General features: G+C 35.3%; 1 protein-coding gene and 1 long non-coding RNA gene across 2 annotated transcripts; both read right to left on the bottom strand.

The window, feature by feature from the left end:
• Positions 1 to 603: 603 nt before the first annotated feature.
• LOC127862681 (kielin/chordin-like protein) lies at positions 604 to 2,274 on the bottom strand. Its single transcript, XM_052401923.1, has 3 exons — positions 2,119 to 2,274; positions 1,227 to 1,265; positions 604 to 837 (listed from the first exon to the last, which is right to left on the bottom strand). The coding sequence occupies exons 1-3, from the start codon at positions 2,267 to 2,269 to the stop codon at positions 677 to 679; spliced, it is 351 nt and encodes a 116-aa protein (XP_052257883.1). The 5' UTR covers positions 2,270 to 2,274; the 3' UTR covers positions 604 to 676.
• A 14,228-nt stretch (positions 2,275 to 16,502) lies between these two features.
• On the bottom strand, positions 16,503 to 17,249 carry LOC127862685 (uncharacterized). The gene is made up of 2 exons (XR_008040734.1): positions 17,180 to 17,249; positions 16,503 to 16,724 (listed from the first exon to the last, which is right to left on the bottom strand). It is a non-coding gene; the product is annotated as an uncharacterized LOC127862685 (long non-coding RNA).
• Between the last annotated feature and the right edge of the window lie 5,744 nt (positions 17,250 to 22,993).

The raw sequence follows: 22,993 nt of genomic DNA, 5'->3' as shown, positions 1-22,993 counted from the left end.
CTTCGTAAACCTTGTTCATAGTGAATCATTTCGAAGCAAAAACATTTTTTTACTGTCTTTATTTTATTTTATTGAGTTTTGAAAATAAAGTCGTATATTGTCACTTCAAGCTACGGTGGCATGAAGGTGACATAGGCAATATTTTATTTAAAAGTCTCTATGACGTGCGCACGTCATAGCTATGACGTGCGCACGTCATAGAGTTGCATAAAGAGGGCATAGGCAATATTTTGTTTGACAGTCTTTATGACGTGCACACGTCGTACCTATGACGTGCGCACATCATAGCTATGACGAGCGCACGCGATAGATATGACGTGCGCACGCGATAGCTATGACGTGCGCACGCGATAGCTATGACGTGCGCATGCGATAGCTATAACGTGCGCACGTCATAGAAATAGTTAAATAATATAACATAGGAAATATTTTATTCAACTATTTCTATGACGTGGCCACGTCATAACTATGGCGTGCGCATGTCATAACTATGACGTGCGCACGTCAAAGCTATGACGTGGGCACGCCATAGTTATGACGTGCGCACGTCATAGTTATGACGTGTGCACGTCATCGAAATAGTTAAATAAAATATTTCCTATGTCCCCTTTATGCCGCCGTATCAAGTAGATTCAACAATCAATGTTTAAACTCGCTCTGGTCTTCATCCTTGTCCTTATTCCACACCAGAAGGTCCTGATTCGCATACCGGACAGCATTGGCCAGGCGGAATTTGGCCTACACAGTTCAGGCACATCATCCACGCGCACATTACGGACCCGTCGTAACAGTAGCACACTTCGCACGGGTGAGTGCTCTTTGAGGGCACATTAGCACCTATAATTAAATACCCATCTCTTAAAAGTCAGTAGGACTCGGGATTCATCATTATCATCAGCAGCAGCATCACAACCAACACCACCACCAACAACAACAACACAAACACCACCAGCACCGCCACCGCCGCCGCCGGCATTATTATTATCATCATCATCATCATCATCACCACCACTACCATCATCATCATCACCACTACCTCCACCACAACCACCGACACCATCATCATCATCAGCAGCAGCAGCAGCAACATCGTCGTCGTCGTAGTCAACAACAACATCACCATCATCATCATCTCACGACCACCACCATTATCATCAGCATCATCATCATCAGCATGACTTAAAACCTTAGGTTTGCTTAAAAATATTGTACAACGAGCATACTACCTTCTTTGTAGTGCACACTTTCGACGACACATCCAGACACTGTTAAAAAAACAGTACCGAAATCAATAAAATGAAGAGACGAATGTCATATAACATATTTTATTGGTTTTATATGTGGGATATTACCTTTGTGGTTTACTTTCACGAGAACTAGAACTTAACATATATATTTCAAAATACTGTATCAAATTAATTATCACATCTTCTTTAAGATTTGGTTGAAGCTTTTTTCAGAATTATTACTAAAATGTGACGCATAAGCCGCATTTCGTTCTTTATAAAACAATTATTTTCATGTTTCACTGGTACTTAGTTTATATTATATCTATGATATTTCAATCCTTCGTGCTTCACTGTGTAATTCCGTGAATACTTGTTTTGCAATGGGTCACATGCCATAAATACACGACTCCAAGCTTTTAATCTTCTGCTTATGTAGCTTTATTTTGTTTAAATTCGTCAATAAATACATAAGAATCGTTTATATCTTCTTCAGGTTATAACGTAATGGCTTAATTAACTTGTATTAATGAATTAGATCGATGCATTTTAACATTTTATGTTTAAAATAATTTTAAACATAAAAATGTAAAAATGCACCGATCTAATACACAGGAACAGCTTTGAAGTGATATCAATATTCATCAACCTATTTAATATGTGTATATATATATATATATCTATATATATATATATATATATATATATATATATATATATATATATATATAATATATATATATATATATATATATATATATATATATCTATATATATATATATATATATATATATATATATATATATATATATATATATATATATATATATATACATTCAAACTTTAAATAATTATGATTTACTAGCATTGTCACATAGCATTGGTACATACGTGGACAAATAGGACAACACTGTCCAGGTGGCGTGTATGGATCGGTACACGCAGGTGCCATACATCGCACCAAGGAGCAATCAGAAACGAGGGGGGCCTTTGTGAAACAGCCCACAAGGAACGCACACGCCAGGCTTAGTTGCAGAAGCATATTCACCTTCAAACAGACAATAACAATTCTATGTTCTTTGATCATGACAATGTTGGATATAGTGATGAAAATGACGTCAATTATAATATGATTACACTAGTGCATGTGATATTGGAGATAATTCAAACTATTGTAGTGATGATGGTGATGATGATGGTGATGATGATGATGATGATGATGATGATGATGATGATGATGATGATGATGATGATGATGATGATGATGATGATGATGATGATGATGATGATGATGATATTGATGATGATGATGATGATGGTGATGATGATGATTATGATGATGTTGCTGCTGATAAATATTAATCAGTGTTAGTTTTAGTGTTTGTTTGTTTTCCTCTAAGAAAACAACAATAAATATGATTGCCTTTAAAACAAATTAACACTAGTTAAACCGGTATAACTATCACACAATATTGCGCGTTTACTTTTCGGTTATGCAAGTACAAGCAGTAGCTCTGATTTGATATGGATCGTGGTGGGCTTTCCGCCAATATAAAACATTTAAGTTTTGTTGTTATTTGCTTTTCATAAAACTCATTAAATTGTATCCTGTTTAACCTTGCTTACATGCAAATACAACCCAGCTTTAGATAACTTACCCAACAAGTGAAAAAGCAAAATGTCATGTTACGAACAAGCAATATTTATGAAAAGCTCTGACCCAGAAACAGTGTATAGATACAATCAATATATCTGAAAGTTAAAAGCAATTAAAACGCCTTTACACATCCTTTCATTTTACGGCCTTCATCTTAAAAATGGAATCTGCATGAGTATCACGAAATATTTAATTATAATTTCGGTTTACTACAAGGTGTCTAAAGATACACATCGTTGACGTAAATTGTTTGACGAAGCCATTACTTTATGCGTGTTTAAATAATCTGATGAGGCTTTTTAAGTTGCACACTTTGAAAGATGAAATAAAAATTGACAGTCACTCTCTTATACAAACTTGCAAACATGCGTTTTTGGATTTCAATTAGCTCATTACGTATGAATAACACTCTACTCGACATAATACGCGCAAAATAATATAGCAAGCAAAGGATTTTAAAAAGGATTTCGAGCCAGCGACTTCGGCAATAAAAATGCTTTGTCCACTACAAAAGTTAACATTTATTTACCAAACGTTTGAAAATACTTTCCATTTATAAAGATGATTTCCAATAACGAAAAGGTTATTTTATGTTTAGATTTCTGAAGGCACTTTTAATTGATTGGCATACTGATTGGCAACAGATTTGGGGAAAAGGCGCCATATTATAGACAAGTACGTTTAATTCTTGTAGCGTTAAGTTCAACGAGTTAGAGGATAACTCATCTTGTGGCAAAAAAACAGCATGGTCTCACAGAGACAGTATTCCGATGTGCAGTTCAAGGTGCTTCATATCAGCACTGAATGTCCCCAGGTCGTTTCTATACCAAGGCGTGTCATGTATCTCACAATAACCACGTGACTCATTTATAAAGTTTTATGTGGGCGTAGCCATATAACAGATTCTCGGTTTACTCAATACCAATCTACTACACCTGCTCTCAACCGGGAAATAGATGAAAAATCACATGGACACAATTTGCTACGTTAATACATTAACCAAAATAAAATAAAAAAAATATCAAACTAACATGCAAACAACAAAAAGAAAACGACATAAAACAATGCATACCAATCAAAACCAGCTCGAACAGAACATATAAAGCGTATATGGAGAAAATAAATATCGAATTTAGTGAAAAAGGGGTATCGAAAAATTACAAAATAATATATTTAATTTAAATGAATCTTAATGACTACAAATCGACTGTTACGCAATAAGCGATTTCGTTTATGATTTCCAAATCTTATACATGTTATATATCTGTTCGAGATTTCGACTGAATAAAAAATTTAAGTATTTTATGATTTTTGAATTTATATTCGAGGCTTTTCTGAAGTTGTATTCTTGTTTAAAAAAAATAAGCGGATATTGTGTGAGTGCCTCAGTAATTCCTTTCGGAAAATGTGATGACTTCGAATAAAACCATTTTAATAATTGGAATCAAGGTATATATTTTATCACAGCTCATTTTAATTTTTACACAATAATGCACAACTTGTCCACGCTTGTCTCTGGAATTCAGAATGTATTAGCCCATTTATGCCTAGCATGATGCGGCGTCTCATCAGGGTCTGCGCTGTTTGCTTAAAGGAATTTCTGTAAGAAATATTCTAAATATAGAAACACATATACTAGACATCCCTAATTTTGGAAATAAATTGATTCAATTTAGAAGGATGGGAAAGCCCACTAGGCATAAATGGGTTAACATGAGCAAATGCATCCAAAGAGGAATGGCATACCATTTACAAGCCCTTACAAACGCAGGCTCAAAGTCTTACCGTTAACCCGTTGCATGTTGGGAAAGTTGTCGTCTGCTAAAATGTCATCTGCTGAATTTCTAAAATTAGCATTTTCTTCGATTAAAAAAAAATAAATACTATTAGAATAGCAAACAGTTTGGATCCTGATGAGACGCCACGTTCTGTGGCGTCTCATCTGGATCCAAACTGTTTGCAAAGGCCTTCAAAATTCGGTTCCAGCTCTGAAAGAGTTCATTCAAACGCAAATGCGAAATTAATTGTTAGTGTAAAATAACACGAACAGATATTGTGGTATCCGGTTTATTCCACGTTTTATTTAACTCTGTTATGATAGCTATATTACTCGTTTGAAAATCGAGAAATAGCTGATATTTACATCACGTGCATGTTAAAGAAACATGTTGACTAATTACATTAATGATACACTTATGGTTTGCTGTATCGTTGAGGTAAGCTTGAGTAACATGTGTTGCTGAGTGCGCCGTTTCTCGATGAATCATACATATGTCTAAATACTTATAGCGATATCAGATGCATTTTTACATGCCCCGTCTAACCAGAAAACGCCATGGTGTAAGGGTCCATGTGAATGGTCTGTTAATTAACGACTAGCTTTTAACGAAATTGTTGCCCAAGCTGTTGGTTATATACTTTTATGCTTTCCACGTACAGCAAACCAGTCCCATTCAGTTCCAGCAGAATCTGCGCGACATGTTGCAGCATAAATGATTGTTGATTTTTTTTAATTTTTTTTTTGATATCGCGCAAGACATTACACAGGAACCGCTTTGAATTAATATCAATAGTCATCAACCTATTTTGTATGTATTATAATATAATCAGTTCCTGCAGAATCTGCGTTGCATATACTGCTTTTATCTAGATTGTCTTAATCATAACGAATAAACATACTCTCATACAATACATACCGGTCATGGTACCTATTACACACACAGGAAGCACATAACATTGGATATAAACGGTAAGGTTCAAACATATGACATGTTAACCCTCTACAAATACACTCTTTCATTAACCTTCACTTCAATATTGCAGCTTGAGAATAAAAAATGCCGATAACAAAAATAGTTTAATATGACAACATACATTGTGTTATTATAAGTCTGAGAGTATTATGGTTAACAAAAGTATTATTTATTTACAATAATGATGTACAAGTACATACATTGTATTAACTGTCAAAATGAAATTCAATTGATCACAACGGATTAGAATGGAATGGGTATTTGATGACATGGTTTTAAGTGTAGTTAAATAGTCAAAAAAATGCAATTAAGTTTACATGTAATATTATTTATTTAATGATCCGTTTGCATATAACACATCATTTTGTAACATGTCTTTATACGCTGGTTTTCCCATTTAAACTGTTCGAAGCATGCGTCATTTATTAATGCTGTTAAAACCTCAAATCGAAATTTAGTTAAATTTATGTACGGCGACAACCTTGAACAAACGTGTCAAGAGGTTTGCTGGACACAAAACAGTTATTGAACACAAAAGCAAGATATTTAATTTTCGGGTTGTTATAAATGTGTCACCAGCAGTTACCATATAATACATAACGTAAGCTCTGGATGACTTATTTTATCGGAAGTGGAAAAAAGCATTTGATAATTATGATTAAAAATTTACAATGTATAATTTATAAAAACAACCAAACTATACAACTAGAATTGAAATTGTCAGCACTAACCACAACAACTAAGCAAGTATTAAACGAATGCTTCCAACACAAGGTAAACACCATCCGAAACATACTGCTTAATAAATACTGTAATTAAAACCTAGGTAAACTAACAATAACAGTTACAAACGATCATGCATATTTAACTCATTAAAAGAAAATTAATGCATGCAAGTGACATAAAATTATGATAATTTATGTAAAATAAGTTTGATAAAAAAATGCGTATATAATAAATAAAGTTCTGAAATTATTAGTAGTATTGCTCAATTATTTATAGAAAACAGTTCATGTCTTATTGATACATCAAATGCCAGAAACATATTAAGTACCGACACCAAGCGCAATATGAGGCTCCCACTGTTAACATACAATGCAACCAATATCAAATTAATGTTTTTAAGATACCTTCGAATTCGTTTTGTTCGTGAAAATATTTACGTAGCACACGTATTAAAACAAACTATTGTCAAACAAATAGATATTAAAATGTGAAACACTTACACGTAGATTCACTATTGTTACTGCACCAAAAGCTGATTTGCTTCTTCGAATGTCGAAACCAAAAGATTTAAAAGATTAAAATCCTTACTAATTTATAGCCAAAATGAACTAAAAGATACGCCCTAAGCTGTTCAGGCAATCAAAATCATCGGTTATGTCACCGTCAATGGGTGATGTCTAATAAGGCTTTCCAATGGAAAACTATCGGAGCTATCGTTCGTGTTCTGACAGCTGCAAACAATGAAATGTATAGATTGTTTTCAAAAATACAAGTCGCAGATGGTGCAATTGCAATCAGGATTCATCACATTTATTTTAATTGGAAAACATGAATCACGCTGTATGGGAACTTATTGTAAGGGAAGCGATGTAATTTAAGCTACGGGATGACTTTTCCCAAATTAAAACATCATTTCGATCTTTAAGTTGCAAATTAATACGAATGTATGATAGAAGTTCCGTGTGTATACAGATATTTAAATAATTTGTTAAGTTTAATTTTTATTATAAAGGCTTATATATAGCTGTGGGACCGTCTCATGAACGAAAAGTAGTCACAGGAGGGCAATTACGTAACTACTATGTGTATAAAAGTATTTACAGAAAATCACGTAGCTTCGAGATGTGTTTTTGTTCCAAATTGATTCAAGTGTTGCCTGTTGGCGTTTCATTTTGAAAATGATTAAGTTTCATACTAGCAAAGTAATTCTTCACTTTTGAGTCCTTTTTAATTTCAAAATCTATGGATGAACATCAAAGCAGTTAGCCAAATTTGTAAAAAACAAAACAAATTGACATTCATTAAGTGTGCTGTTGAATTTCACTGGCAAGAAATTGTTATTCAAAAGGATTATAACTCTCAAGAGCTTATACCAATTAAATTCATCAAAGAAACTTTTCCGAAAATTAATGATGATTGTCCATTGCATTCGTCGAAACTCTTTAATTGTTACAAATTAAAATATTGTTTTTCACAAGTCCCATGCGGCAGCCATGTGTAAACATTTACCTATAGCTACATGTATCGATGAATTTCATTAGTTGAATGTATCTCTCTCAGCCAATCAAATAGCGCAGTTTATCACTTACAGTCAATGAAGCGTGCAGTTAAGCTGGCGAAGGTTAGATCGTCTGTACACATGCCTGTGGGCTAATCACACAAATCGACAGCTGTTTATGACTTAATTGACATGACGCCTTATCTATGATCGCTCCGCCCACTAGAATTGATCCACCAATCAGCGATCGATTAATCGGGCGCACTCGTTAGCAACGACCTGTCCGCCATTTTCTAGACAAGCTACATGTTTAGGTTCACTTTTATTCCAACGAGTTTCTTTTGTTTTCCTCTTTAAAAAAACGATTAAAAATGGTTAAACGGTGTCAATGGGGATTATGTAACTCGGACAATCGATATCCTGAAAGATTAGTTGGTGACATTTAATTTATATCGTTTCCAAAGCCGAAAACAGATCTTGAGAAGTGTAAGAGATGTATAAATACATGCGGTCGTCACCACGAACAACTGAGCGTCAACACTGTCAAAGAAAATTATAATATATTTTTATCGGATATACTAGCAGATTTAAATAGTTTATGTTATTGATCTGATTATCACATAATATTTCACTTTTTTTTAAATAGTTTTATCAGTTACTAGGTCATAAGCGAGGTTCATCTGCATTACTTAAAGAGAAATAAAACCCAGCATGAAGCCTAATTCATGCTGTGTTTTATTACTCTGATAGTAATGCACTTAATTGACATCATACATGTTATTTGAAGGTGACATGTGATATATTATCTTATTAACGGTATCTACACATTTGCTCTCATGTAGTGTCACCAATAAACGCTTTTAATCCACACTAGGAGCTCGAATGCCTAGATCTCATTTTTAAACGAGTTTCGTTTATATTGTTCGGATGTGTGTTTCGTATTAAAAACGCGTTAACACCAACTTACGAGAGTGTGTTTCGGATTTACAGTAAAGAAATGTACCGGCCGTTTGTTCACAAGTTGTTAATGAAGTTGTTAATGATACACACTAAATATTCAATCTGTGAAACTCAAACATCGTTATCGAGATAATTGAATGAAGGTTCGAAAATCTGATGAAAGGAGTGTACCGGCCGTTTGTTCACAAGCTGTGAAAAATTAATCAAGATGGTAATAAAACGAATAATGTATGAATGGAGGAAAGAATTATTATTGAAGGATAAAATAGACAAAAATAGAATGAAATATATTAACACTTATGTACAAAGATCAAGCAAGCATATACTAGAAAAGATTAAACAAATTGTTGTTACAAAAAAGGACACGCATTTAATGATAAACAGGCATTCATTTACATTTATTTACAAAGATCTCAAACAAGCATATATTAAAAAGCAATAAACAATTTGTTGTTGAAAAAAGACACGCATTTATTAACGATAAACAGGCATATATTTATATTTACTTACAAAGATCAAATCATTCTCTAAAATTACACAATTATTGCCGCATGCTAATGTTATTAAAAAAACTGTACATAACTTCACACGAGCCGCAAAGGCGCCGATCATGACACAACTTCTCATCATTATCTACAATAGCCGGTACATTTAAGGACCTTTTATATAATTAAATGAAGGTGCGAAAATCTATTTCCAAACTGTTATGTGCTGAGTAAAGAGGTGTACCGGCCGTATATTCACAAGTTGTTAATGATGAGATGCTCGTGTGAATTTGTCTTGCACTCGTTTCAGTGAGATTATACCATTTTATATGCTTTAACTTGTACTATATTGATAAAAATAACAAAAACACAAAATTAGCGCCCAGAGCCGATAGTGACGAAGATATTTCGTACATATATTCCTACAATAACCGAAGCATTCGTCTTAAAAAAAAATTATTAAATCATGCAATCATGCTTCCCAGGAACTTTCTGAAAATGAAAGTGAATTTCTGTAAACAATTACCGTGCGTTTGAATGTAACTAAATCGTCTGGAAGGGGGTTTGTTCCGCTATGGAAGGGGGTTTCTTCCGCCTATGCAAAACTAGCGAGGGGGTTTCTTCCGCCTATGCAAAACTAGCGAGGGCGTTTCTCCCGCGTATGCAAACTATGAAAGGGGGTTTCTTCCGCCCTGCCGTTTTTAGCGAAGGGGGTTTCTTCCGGAGGGGGTTTCTTCCGTACACCCTTTTTTATGTACTGTCACGGTCGCCCTGTGTGATTTCTTGGCTCCGGTTGAGAAAGTATCGCTTTTCTTATTTCAAAGTCTAGTCTGGGTCTGGCTGGGTCTGTCTTGCAAACTACAATGAACATCATGAACATGTACTTGTTTAGGAGTGGTTTACTTGTCTTATTCTGCTAAAATTTATAGGTGTTACACGTGTATCATGAGCAGCAGCTAGAACAGGACGTGACGTCATTGTTGATAGAATGAAAATTATTCAACAATGGCGAAGTGCACGCACTATCAGAACAGCCTCGAGTGTACTTAGTTACGGATTCCTCAATAGGCCCTTTTCACAAATAGCCAATATTGATAAGAGCGCAAAGTCACGTGACTCGCAGAACTCCAGAACGAGGCTGAACGTGTATAAATATCCAATAGTCCCGCGCAACGCCGCATCTGATTTCAACCTTTCACTCTTTTAAACATTCGGCGATGTTATGATTTAAAAAACACAATATTACATTGTCAGAATAAGGTATAAATATGTACTTGACATTATTAGTGTCAAAACATTAAATAAATTGTCTTGATTTAAGTTCTTGTTTTTCTTCTTGTTTTTTTTCCCACACATTTGACACGCTTTGTTAGAGCTTTTTATCGCGCTGTTTGAATAAAGATCTATCTTGTTTATTGATACATCTATGGTTTAATAACCCCTGTGTTCCGGATAATCCCATTATCTCGTTATAATCAGATACTGTGCCGACAAAAACTAAATAACAGCATGGTGGCATATACCACCCGTGGTAGATGCCTGGTCATTGAAAACCATGTATGGTACTCCAATGTCTTTTCGTGGTAGAAGTATTACGTAGTCACTTCTAAGAATAATGTAACGCCAAATACTCAAACTAAATACAGTATAGATATTAGCCAGTTAATCATAATAATACAGTGAATGCTGGACATTCGTCCTAGCCTATTTTTCACACAGGCGGACATTCGTTCCTATGTTTTTTGACAACCTGAACATTCGTGCCTTCGTTATTTTTGAGGCTCTAGGATAGGTGCTCCCCCAGAGAATTGCCCCCTCAAAGATATCTCGTGCCCCCTAAAATAAAGAAATTGCGCGGCGAGTAAAGTCGATATATAGATCGAGTATTACAATGACAAAAAACGTCAATAACTTTCTTGCTAATATGGTTAGAAAGTAAGCGAAATTTATGCAATTAATAAAAGGTATAAAACAGCAGATAATACCTGCATCGGCATCGACGTCGCCATATTGATAATAACGAGATTTTCCCCTTTTTGCTATTAAAAAGTTATCGCGGCTGAATTATTTATTATTTCCCCGTCAATAAAATAAACAATAAGTATGCAATTTATTACATCCTTATGCAAGCTGAAAACAATAATTTATTTGTTTATTTTCTCCAATAACGGATTTCGACGGTTCAATATAATAAACCCGTATGCAGCTTTCTTCAAAGGTAACAAGTTCTCAACAATTAAAGTCCGCCCGATCTACCTATATTTAGTTACGACACATGTTCTGTATTGACACGCACGCGTTTCCTGCATGGACCCGACTATGTTTCGCGCTCTTATTAAAACACGACTTTTACATGACATTCCAGTAGACCATAACTCCTTGCGGCTAGACGAGTTGGTGACTTCCGGTCAAATGTAAACAGATTTGTCTGTTGCAACAACGAAAACAATCAACTTCGGTTGATAAAGTATGTTTACAAAATGTTTTTGTTTGTTTGATACTGATGGGTATTTAACCTTATTTATATTTGATTTTGTGTATTTGTCAAGTAATTGTCTCTAGATGTGTGTGCAGATTCTGATTTTGAACAATAATTATCAGTAACAGGATCAGTATCTTGGGTACTTTATGACATCTCGTTTCAAATTGCTTGTGTAATACTGTCTTCAGCAGGGTAATTGTTGTCATGGTGTCAGACCACAATTTCCTGTTTATTGGGCTCTTAATGTGATACCTCCTTTTACTATTGTTACACAATAGGAGACTGAAAAAAACAAATATTAAAGATAATATATTTGACTTTTTCTTATCTACAATTTATGTTAACATGTATTACTTGAAAGTGTGGATGTTCTTGTTTTTGAATGATTTTATATGAAACTACATACATTGTCTTAATGTGTTTTTTTTTTGTTTTGTTTTTACCCATGCACGTGAACTTATTACATCTGTCTATTCAATATTTTTTTGATACTACATTGTATATAAATGGTAGTTTTATTTACAAACAGAAACTCATCAAGATACTAAATACAATTAATCAATGAACAATATGAGCTGAAAAACTAAAAAATTCAAATGCCTAAAAAATTAACCTATTCTGTTCACAATTCTTGTTATTATTTTTGGTATAATTATATTCTAAAATATCATTTCAACTTATTATGACATGACTGAATATTTTACAAGTATGAGAAGTAAGGTGTACGGAAGAAACCCCCTCCGGAAGAAACCTCCTTCGCTAAAAACGGCAGGGCGGAAGAAACCCCCTTTCATAGTTTGCATAGGCGGAAGAAACCCCCTCGCTAGTTTTGCATGGTATCCGGAGAAGTGCCCCCCCCGGAGAACTGCCCCCCGGAGAACTGCCCCCTTATTTTAAAGGTGGCGGAGAGGTGCCCCCCCATCAAATCGGTAGGGGCGGAGAACTGCCCCCCTGTCAGAATTTAGTAGGCGGATATCTGCCCCCCCCATCAAATCTGTAGGGGCGGAGAACTGCCCCCCGTTGTCATATTAGTTATTAGTTACGTAGTGAAAACAATACTTACGGGCAACTCGGTACTTATGGAGGAAAAGTTACATCGGAATTAATTTACATTATAAAGATAGTATTAACCCATGGAAAAAAAGTTAATTGACATATAAAAAAGTAAATTAATAGGCAAGGCAAAGGCAATAATTTAGCTGACTTGAAGAAAAAAATGAAGTGAAGTTGAATTTATAAGCAATTTATTTATGTTGTTTAGTTAATTCATGTCTTCTAGCACCTTATCCGTCGGTAGCATCGCCAGACCGTCGAGTCGTCCGCAGTTTGCATTTTGAGCAGATCATGTCGACATGCCAAACAAACAAAATCGGTAACAGTTGCTTTAATTAGCAGCTAATAAGGCAGGCAGAGAACTTGTTACCGTTAACGATAAGTACCGCGATCTTTTAATCTTTTAATTGGTAGACCGGACCGACCTTAATTGTTAAGAACTTGTTAGCTTTGAATAAAGCCGCATACGGGTTTATTATATTGAACCGTCCAAATCCGTAATTGGCGAAAACAAACAAATAAATTATTGTTTTCAGCTGGCATAAGGATGGATTAAATTGCATGCTAATTGTTTGTTTTTATTACGGGAAAATATCAAATAATTCAGCCGCGAAAACTTTTTATTAGCAAAAAGTTATTTGTTTTTCTTTGTTCACATTGACGAAAATCACGTGATTATAAAGTTGGCGACGTGACGACGTCCATGCCGAGGTAGGTATTTTATGCCGTTTTAAAACTTTTATTACTTGTACAACTTTATATTACTTTTGAAATTTCACTCAATTTCCATACATAATAGCAAGAAATTTACTGGCGTTATTGTCATTATAATACTCGCTTTATATATCACCGCTATTTCTTTAATTAGGGGGCACTTCTCCGGGTCATCAATTCTGACAGGGGGGCAGTTCTCCGCCCCTTATTAATCAGCAGGGGGGCAGTTCTCCGCCCTATACAAAAACAGTGAGGGGGCAGTTCTCCGCCCCGTGAAAAATCTTTGGGGGGGGCAGTTCTCCGGGGGGGCACTTCTCCTAGAGCCGTTTTGCATAGGCGGCAGAAACCCCCTCGCTAGTTTTGCATAGGCGGAAGAAACCCCCTTCCTGCTGTCCCGCCGTACCCGTCCCTCTACAGACGGGACCTCTGGACCGGTACGGGCAGGCGAGCTCTCGACGATAAACAGCGGATTGGTCAGATCCGCTGCATCCTGGAGAAGACAGCAGTCTCAGCAGTGAAGAAGACATCCGGCTCGAGGGTGACGGACTCAGCTGGATTTGCTGAGCCATCCGCAAAAGATCAAACCGCGAGAATCAATCTTCTGCAGGCGGCTTCTGGCCTCGGTCGCGACGAGCACGCTCCAGCTGCTGACCGAGAATATTTCATCAAGTCTATAAATAGTCTATAAATAGTCACTTATGCCGAAATTTATTTGATACAAGAGAAAACATGGCAAGGTTTGTGTTAAAGAAATTTTTGAGAGCTTTTATCGTTAATATTTACCAGAAGGTGCTTTACAAATGTTATAAACGGGATTATCGGGAAATGAATATAAACTTGAAAAGAAGCAAGCATGCAGTAATAGAGTCGGGTTGAAACGGATGTATTGGGGAATCGTTCGAGTCGGGATTTTACTACCTCTGCGGGAAAGACTTAACACTTAGGAAAGGGGTTTATTCCGCCTCTCTGAAAACACGAAGGGGGTTTATTCCGCCTGTCTGAAAACTCGAAGGGGGTTTGTTCCGCCTATGCAAAACTAGCGAGGGGGTTTCTTCCGCGTATGCAAAATGTGAAAGGGGGTTTCTTCCGCTATGCCGTTTTTAGGGAAGGGGTTTCTTCCGAAGGGGGTTTATTCCGGTAATCGAGAAGTAAACCATGCAATAACAATATTCACTTCAGAATCAATGTATTATTTGCCATCTTTGAATGTTTCAATTTTCTTAATTCAAATAAATATTTATATTAACCAATATTTTTATTATATTCATTTCAACCTTTTTTTCATGATTTGTAATAAATAATCATCAAAGATTGTGAAATCCCGGTAAGTCCATGTTCGTTTCTCTGTATTGGCTGACCTAAAATCTGCGTTGTATACCCACCCTTGAAAAATAATGTTTGGTAAAAAGCACTATTGGGATTACAATATGCACCTAGAACAATTCTGCACTTGTAATTGAATTTTCCACTACAGTACAATTATCAATGGTACTTCATGCATGCACATATACTTTTAATGTACATACTATTAGTAAATATTACAAAACCTTTTTTCTTACATAAGTACAAAGTACCCAAGAACAATTTTATTTAGATCATTAAGAACATGGCCATTCTCAGTTTTGGCGCGAAAATGGGTTTTTACATGTTCGCAATTGTGAAAACGACCCGCTTGTTCCGCGAAGAATTTCAAAGTCCTATCCAATCGGCTTTCAAAGTTATACCCATGTAAATGTGTGCAAAAATTTCCATAGAAAATGCGAACATTTCCAAAGTAAATGCGGCAGATGATAAAATATGACAAAATTGTCTGACTCAAGCTTTGAAAGCTTGAGTTAAGACAATTTTCTCATAATTTTTACTGAAAAAAAATAACACATTACTTAAAATATTATGACACATGTAGGGTTATTGGAAAAGTCATCATGCAAAATTTTAGCTTCATTCTGTAATTTAAGAGAAAAGAAATTTTTTCCTTCTTGTAAATATTAAGGTTGTTCATTTTTGCGGGGAGGGGACGATATGTTGTAGCTTTTTTAAGTTTCCTATTTAAATTAATTTCAGAAACAATATGTTAGAATGTGAATACAGACCATAGTAAGCCATTCTCTTAGCACTTGTTAAATTTTTTTTTTCAGCAACTCGAAACTCTACAGCAGACTCTGAAAGATTACAACAGCGTGGCAAGCCTTAAGGCCGATCAGTTGAAAAAGCTTGGTCAACTGTACAACATTGACCCCAAGTTCCCTAAAAAGGCACGGATTGTGTTACTCTGCTATGTACTTGGCCTTTCAACAACCGGTCACATTCAGACAGTGGCAACCAGAGACTCCTGTCAGCATTTAAATGATGATCAACAGAATCACTTACTGTAATAACTGTTATATCGCTGTGATAACTGTACATTTTTCGAGAAAATATTTTCTAAATTAATAAAGCTTATTTGTCCAAAATTTGTTGTATAAATTATTCCAGAAATGTTCAAAATAAACAAGTTTGGTCATATTTATGTTTTTCAATTGTCTGGTTCTTTCCCTGGTTACAACCCTATTGTGTCTAGTCATAACAAAGAGCACATGTTTTAAAATTTACATTTGAGCCCTGTTCTGAGAAAACAGGGCTTAATGCATGTGCGTAAAGTGTCATCCCAGATTAGCCGGTGCAGTCTGCATCAGGGATGACACTTTACGCCTAAACTTGATTTCCGGTAAGGATGGACTTCCTTGAAACTAAAAATACCATTAAAGCGGAAAGTGTTGTCCCTGATTTGCCTGCGCGGACTGCACAGGCTAATCTGGGACAACATTTTATGCACATGCATTAAGCCCAGTTTTCTAAAAATGCGACTCATTTATTTATTTCTGTTTCAAATACAATTTAGTAATAATATTAAAGATCTATCATGTATGTTACAGTGTATGAATAAGAAATAATAAGCACACACTCATTAGTTGTATCATCTATGAACATTTAATAGCATTTTCAAGTTCAACATAAATATAAATTTCTAACTTTTTTTCGTTCGTGATAAACAAGTCACTAAAATAAGGGTTAAAGTCTGTGTCAATAATTCATGGCATAAAAGCTGCGGGTCTGCTTAACTGTTACTTTGTAACCTCCTGCAATCCGTGGTGAGCGGTTGATGGGAGGAGAGGGATCCATCGGATATCTTAAAATAGAAATTGTTAAAATGGACCAGTTATCATTTAAAATCTAGTTCAGAAAAGGGATGTTCAATAACCTATAAGACAGCATTGTAGTATTTTAAAACAACTTAAGTCTAATAAAATTATTTCACTGAGTACGTTTTCACCAATTTTAAACTGATCAACAGTATACAAAAACAATATAGTCTTCTTTTGACAACACATAATATTTAAAATATTTGCAAATGCTATTTTTATGTTTGAGCATTTGAGAACTGTGTTTTGTTGTATTGTATTCAACTAGATAAACGTTTTCGATTTACCCCACCCACTAAGCATAATGTTGAATTCCGATATTATAATTTCGTCTTTAATTGAAACAGCACACTAATTGCAATAATATTTAGATATAAGTACACAATAAACATTTGAATGTTATTAATTAATAGATTATTATCATTAATATGAAACCACTTACCAAGTACGCAGTGTTTCTCTGTTACTTTTGTCCAAATAATAATTCGCGAGACCGGAAACCGGAAGTCACCAACTCGAAAAGGAATTATGGTCTATTGGAAAGTCACGAATGTACAGTGATGCGGACGATATATGGAAATATACTTGTGCTGAAATTACATTATTGCATAAACTTTATCAATAATGCCCTCTGGCGGGTTGCAGACACTTGGCAAAAGAAGCTTGAACGGAAAAAATCGTGTATTAACAATGCGATTCACGTGCCGTTCAAGCCCTGTTATGTGTTTTTCATATCCATAATCTGGTCTACGCGCGGTTACTTCCCTTCTCCAGCCTTCGACGACTTTCCAAGCATAAATGGGGAACTGAATAAGCACCAGTTTCCCTCATGCATGCAGGGATAATGACTATTTCAATCCACTTTTCAAGTTATACCATCTGCACTCTCTTGACAACAGCTTTATTGTATTGGCAACGTCATTGAAGTTAAGGTTATTTACTCAACACTTTCAAAAGACTGCTGTAAATGCAAGTGTTTACCTTCAGAGTTCCTGCTGTAAATTCCAAAATAATTCCTCATTTCTTACTTTACGCGGCTGCATTTCAACTTTGCATTAATCCACTGTTTAAACACATTTTAAATCGAACACTGCCTATCCGAAGGTAAAGCCTCGTCATTTCGGATGATGACCGAGTGAGGCATATGTAAAACACAACCTTGAGCTGTATTGAAATAATCGAATTATTTTATCGATGTCGAATGAACAAAACATTGTTTTCAATGTTATTTAAAATTATTTTGGTATGTGTGATTTGTTTATGCAATAATAGCGAAAATACACATTTTCTCGGACATGATCGCATGCGCACGCGGGCATGAACGGATTTTTCGAGCGCCCGCAGATGATCATGCCCTCGAAAACGTGTATTATCCCTATATTGTTACCGGATAAAATGTGTACGGGTATAACGTAAAATTACACGAAGTATTGTTTTCATTACGTACCCGGTACTCGCCATAAGTAAATTATTGCTCACCATTCGCATCTTACTTCTCATCGGAAACCATTTATGTTTGAGTAACTGTTTGCGGTAAAAAGGTGTGACGATGATGCCCGACATTTCATGTTAATTGAAGTGGGCACGGGAGGGCACTTCTCCGCCCAATGAATTATTGTTTAGGGGCAGATCTCCGCCTGCTTAATTCTGACAGGGGGGGGGGGGAAGTGCCCCGCCCCTAAAGATTTAATGGGAGGGCAGTTCTCCGCCCATAAAGATTTTATGGGAGGGCACCTCTCCGCCCCCTTTAAAATAAGGGGGCAGTTCTCCGGGGGGGGGGGGCAGTTCTCCGGGGGGCGCCTCTCCGGATACCTTATTTTGACAATGCGGATAATGGTTCCTACATAATTTTGACAGCCCAGATTTTCGTTCCTTCGTTATTTGGACAGCCCGGAGATTCGTTCCTGAATAATTTATATCCCGGTCATTTTTATCACATTTTATCAAAATAATATGACACTCTGGGCATTTTATCCGGTATTTTAATGTGTCATTGGAAAATAGTTTTAAAAATCTCATATTTTGTGTTATACTTTATTTTGTTGTAAGATTTTATCGTGAGCATGAGAATGATAACGTTAAAATATATTCGAATATATCGACTTTGATCTGTAATTTGCCAAACCTTGCAGAAATCTGTACGTTGAAACTATGTAGGAGTATATATACGGTCTGTCAAAATAATATTGGAACGATTGTCCGGCATGTCTAAATAGCGTGGGAATGAATGTCCGGGTAGTTAAAACAACAACATATTAACGAATGTCCGCCTTGTCAAAATTAGCGTAGAAACGATTTTCATTGTGTAAGAATTTTCGGATGCATAATTAAGTGCTTAATACTTTTTAAATACATTTGAAATATTTATTAACTTTTATGCTAAACACGAAACCTATTTAGCGGGTACCGCTAAAATAAAACTCCGTCATTTCATAGTCTTATAAAGAGTGTTTGTTAGTGCATGGAAGAACATAATTAAAACAAGCATTTTCATTGACCACAAAGGAGTTAAAGAATGTTTCCGAAAAATAAACACACACACACACACAAGAGAGATTAATGACATGAAGTGACATATAATATATATATATATATATATATATATATATATATATATATATATATATATATAGATATATATATATATATATATATATATATATATATATATATATATATATATATATATATATATATATTATATCACCCATAATCACGTTTTAAGAGAAATCAATGTGCATGCATAGACAGTTCAGTTTGCTCCACTTTCGTTGTTTTTCACCTGTATAAAAGAAGTCTTCAATATTGTCTTTTACTGTAAAAAAAAAAACATAACTTAAAGTTAAAAGAAAATGACATAACATTTAAATAGTTCATGTGCTTTGCATTTTCTTTTGCTTTTTCTTATATTTGAGTCCACACACATTTTATACGTTCGATCGTTCGTGAAAAATATTACAGACCGACAATCATACCTTTGAGAATTTAAGTTATTTAATAACGTTTTGTGTAATACGAATTGTGTATATCTTTGTTTTGTGCAATTAGCAATTATTGTCTATTCTTCAGATCATATTTGCTGTGATGACAATGGGTATCTTGAACTTGAATCAAGTTTAAATAAAATGTATATACACGTATAATATATACACTAGTGGTACTAAATACTATGGCTTTGAAATATGACTTAGGTGTGAGAATGTTTATTTTATAACCCCTCATCAATGTATTGACTAAACAACACATGCATGTATGCATATGTTTGTCGTTATTGTTACCAGTGTCAATACTCATAAAAATCGCGAATGTTATAAATAAAATTCAACTGGTTTATAACCATCCAGGGGCGTTCCTGAGGCTATTTCAATTATACGCACGACCGAGCAGCGAAGCTGCGAGTGGGGGATAGGTGCGGGAGGGGGTTCCCCCCTCCTGCTAGGGGGTTTTGGGGGGCCTCCCCCAAGAAAATTTTGTTAAAATTCATTGCAGATGGTGCGTTTTGGTGTTATCTTTCAGCCACGTTTTGGCAATTGAATTCGTCAATTTCTTGCTTGAAAAAGACCGATAAAAGAAAAAAACTAAGCCCGTCATTATTTTCTGCTGAAACTGATTTTATGTGGGGTATTTGGTAAAAAGAAAATTAAATTCTTTTTTAATTAAACTGTAAAATAAACACTGTTTGAATGAAACAACAGCATGCTCGCTAAGAATTGAGCGAGCATGCTAAACTTTTATTTAACTCTATCAATAAAACCAGTTTGGACTATGTGTAATTTATTAAAAAGAAAACAGCCTCTAATTTCACATAAAACACAGGTCCACTTGTATGTGCAATACTACACCCTGAAAAGTAATGCTTATCTTCGATCTATTCTTTGTGCAAAAATGTTGACCACATGCTCAGCGTTACTTTCTCTTTCCCTGTATACATTAAGGAGTCCAAGTCCAGACAAGCGTTCCGTCCCCATTGTACTCCGCAAGTATGTCTTGACCCTTCGCATTGTGGAAAACGATCTTTCTGCAGTTGCGGTGGAGACAGGCATAACGAAGAGCAGCATGAAGCATTTTCTGATGCTGGGGTATAGCTGCTCACTCGCAAAAGCTATGCTCTCTTCAAGTGTTTCAGCGGGGTCAAATCTACCCATTGCACACTTAAAATTAGTCGCAATCCTGCACCGCGATGCAGGATTAACTTAAAATAAACCTTAATTAAAAGTTTAAGTGTTTGAGATAGTTTTGGTATAAAGTTAAGATAATTATATTTTTCTACTGAAATTAAAAATAAAAAATAAACTAGGAAATGGTTATATTAGAAGAAAAAAAGTAAAGTGAAAGGTTCTTGTGGGGATCGAACCACTGCCCTTCAGATCAATACTGGGACAAAATGACGACCAGCTTACCGATTGCGCTACTTCACAACGTCATTGATTTTTAATATAGCTATATATATATAAACTTAATAGTGAAGAACAATTTCGAATAAAGATACCTACAATAATTTGAATGAAAAAATAACTTGGGCATTGCCTATCATTTTATAATGATTTGAACGTCCAGAAATGTGAAAATTCATAGAAATGCTAGATTTCAGAAATACATTTCAAATTACATTTAACATTTTCCCACTTATCTGTCAAAAGAGCTAGCTTCTGAGTAGCATCTCATGTTTCGCTGACGCTATCTCTAAAAACATCTGGAGCACAGGTGGAAGTAACGTACCTTGGATAGTATTTTTTTTAGGAGCCCAATATATTCAAATAAAAATATAACATCATGTTTAATGAGAAAAAAATTGACAAAGAGCCATGAAAAAAAAATACACACCCTCTGATATTGGAATCATAACAAGGTCATAAACTAGACTTTATTATAGACCTGTCTTCGCGGGCCGCAAAAATGTCAAAAATAGCTTTAATCCAAAGCATCCCTTGATCCTCCTATGGGTAATTGGACAACCTTTCCAAAAAAGTTAACTTCAAAAATATCTGTCCAGCCGTTAACTCACAGTCAGTCGAAAACCGAGCAATATTTCGAGTCCGTTTGTCAACCCGAATAAATCTTCTACAGACTTTCAAACAATATCTTTGAGTTTTCTCCCCTTATTCGATAGCTCGCGTCCTATTCATTTAAAACAACGAGGCGTGTCACATAATGCATGCATATGCAACCACTTACCCCTAAAAACTAATTCCAAAATGTTATTTATTTTCTTTGCAACAACTGTTTTAACTCTAAATTTGATTTACTTGAAAACGAAAGTAGCCATCGCTCTTGAACCCGGCTTGCCGGTGAATTACACTGACAGAGCCAGGCACATAAATATCCAATCAACAACAACAACTATGTTTTAATAAAAGTAAATAAATGAAAAATACTTATCATTCTGATTGTTTTGGAATTAGTTTTTAGAGGTAAGTGGTTGCATATGCATGCATTATGTGACACGCCTCGTTGTTTTAAATGAATAGGACGCAAACTATCGAATAAGGGGAGAAAAGTCAAAAATATTGTTTGAAAGTCTGTAGAAGATTTATTCGGGTTGACAAACGGACTCGAAATATTGCTCGGTTTTCGACTGACTGTGCGTTAACGGCTGGACAGATATTTTTGAAGTTAACTTTTTTGGAAAGGTTGTCCAATTACCCATAGGAGGATCAAGAGATGCTTTGGATTAAAGCTATTTTTGACATGTTTGCGGCCCGCGAAGACAGGTCTATAATAGAGTCTAGTTAATGACCTTGTTATGATTCCAATATCAGAGGGTGGGTATTTTTTTCATGGCTCTTTGTCAATTTTTTTCTCATTAAACATGACTTAATATATTTATTTGAATATATTGGGCTCCTAAAAAAAATACTATCCAAGGTACGTTACTTTCACCTGTGATCTGGAGCCGACATTTTTGAAAATGTGTGCCATGTAAACATGATCTGGTACCCGTGCCCGAATATTGGTTCACAAAAAATTGAAGGGCGACAACACAGTCGTAGAGTAGTCTACACAGTGATTACTACCCCTCATCAGTGAAAAAATACTTAACTTGTTATGTTTGGAGTTAAGACTGTGTTGTGTTTTGTACCCACTGTTACTTTCTAAAAGTGGACCTCTTGTTTGCTTGTTTACATAATTATACCTCTAACCCCCCTAAGTCCTCACTTTTTATTGCATTTTTCGAGTTTTAATTTTTTCAAGTTTAAAACTGAATTATACGCACGTGCGTACTGCCGTATGCCTAGGTACGCCCCTGCCATCGATA

The sequence above is a fragment of the Dreissena polymorpha genome, chromosome 16, assembly GCF_020536995.1.
Source record: "Dreissena polymorpha isolate Duluth1 chromosome 16, UMN_Dpol_1.0, whole genome shotgun sequence".
NCBI lineage: Eukaryota > Metazoa > Mollusca > Bivalvia > Myida > Dreissenidae > Dreissena > Dreissena polymorpha.
The sequence above is the reverse complement of the archived record's forward strand: the minus strand, read 5'-3'. Positions and strand labels throughout refer to the sequence as shown.

Bases quoted from the DNA above. Each gene is read 5' to 3' on its own strand.
- LOC127862681 (XM_052401923.1), bottom strand. From the start codon at position 2,269: ATGCTTCTGCAACTAAGCCTGGCGTGTGCGTTCCTTGTGGGCTGTTTC. The intron at 1,266-2,118 runs GTATGTACCAAT...TTTTTTTAACAG, and splicing joins GTGTTGTCCTATTTGTCCAC to TGTCTGGATGTGTCGTCGAA. The intron at 838-1,226 runs GTAGTATGCTCG...ATTTAATTATAG, and splicing joins AAGTGTGCACTACAAAGAAG to GTGCTAATGTGCCCTCAAAG.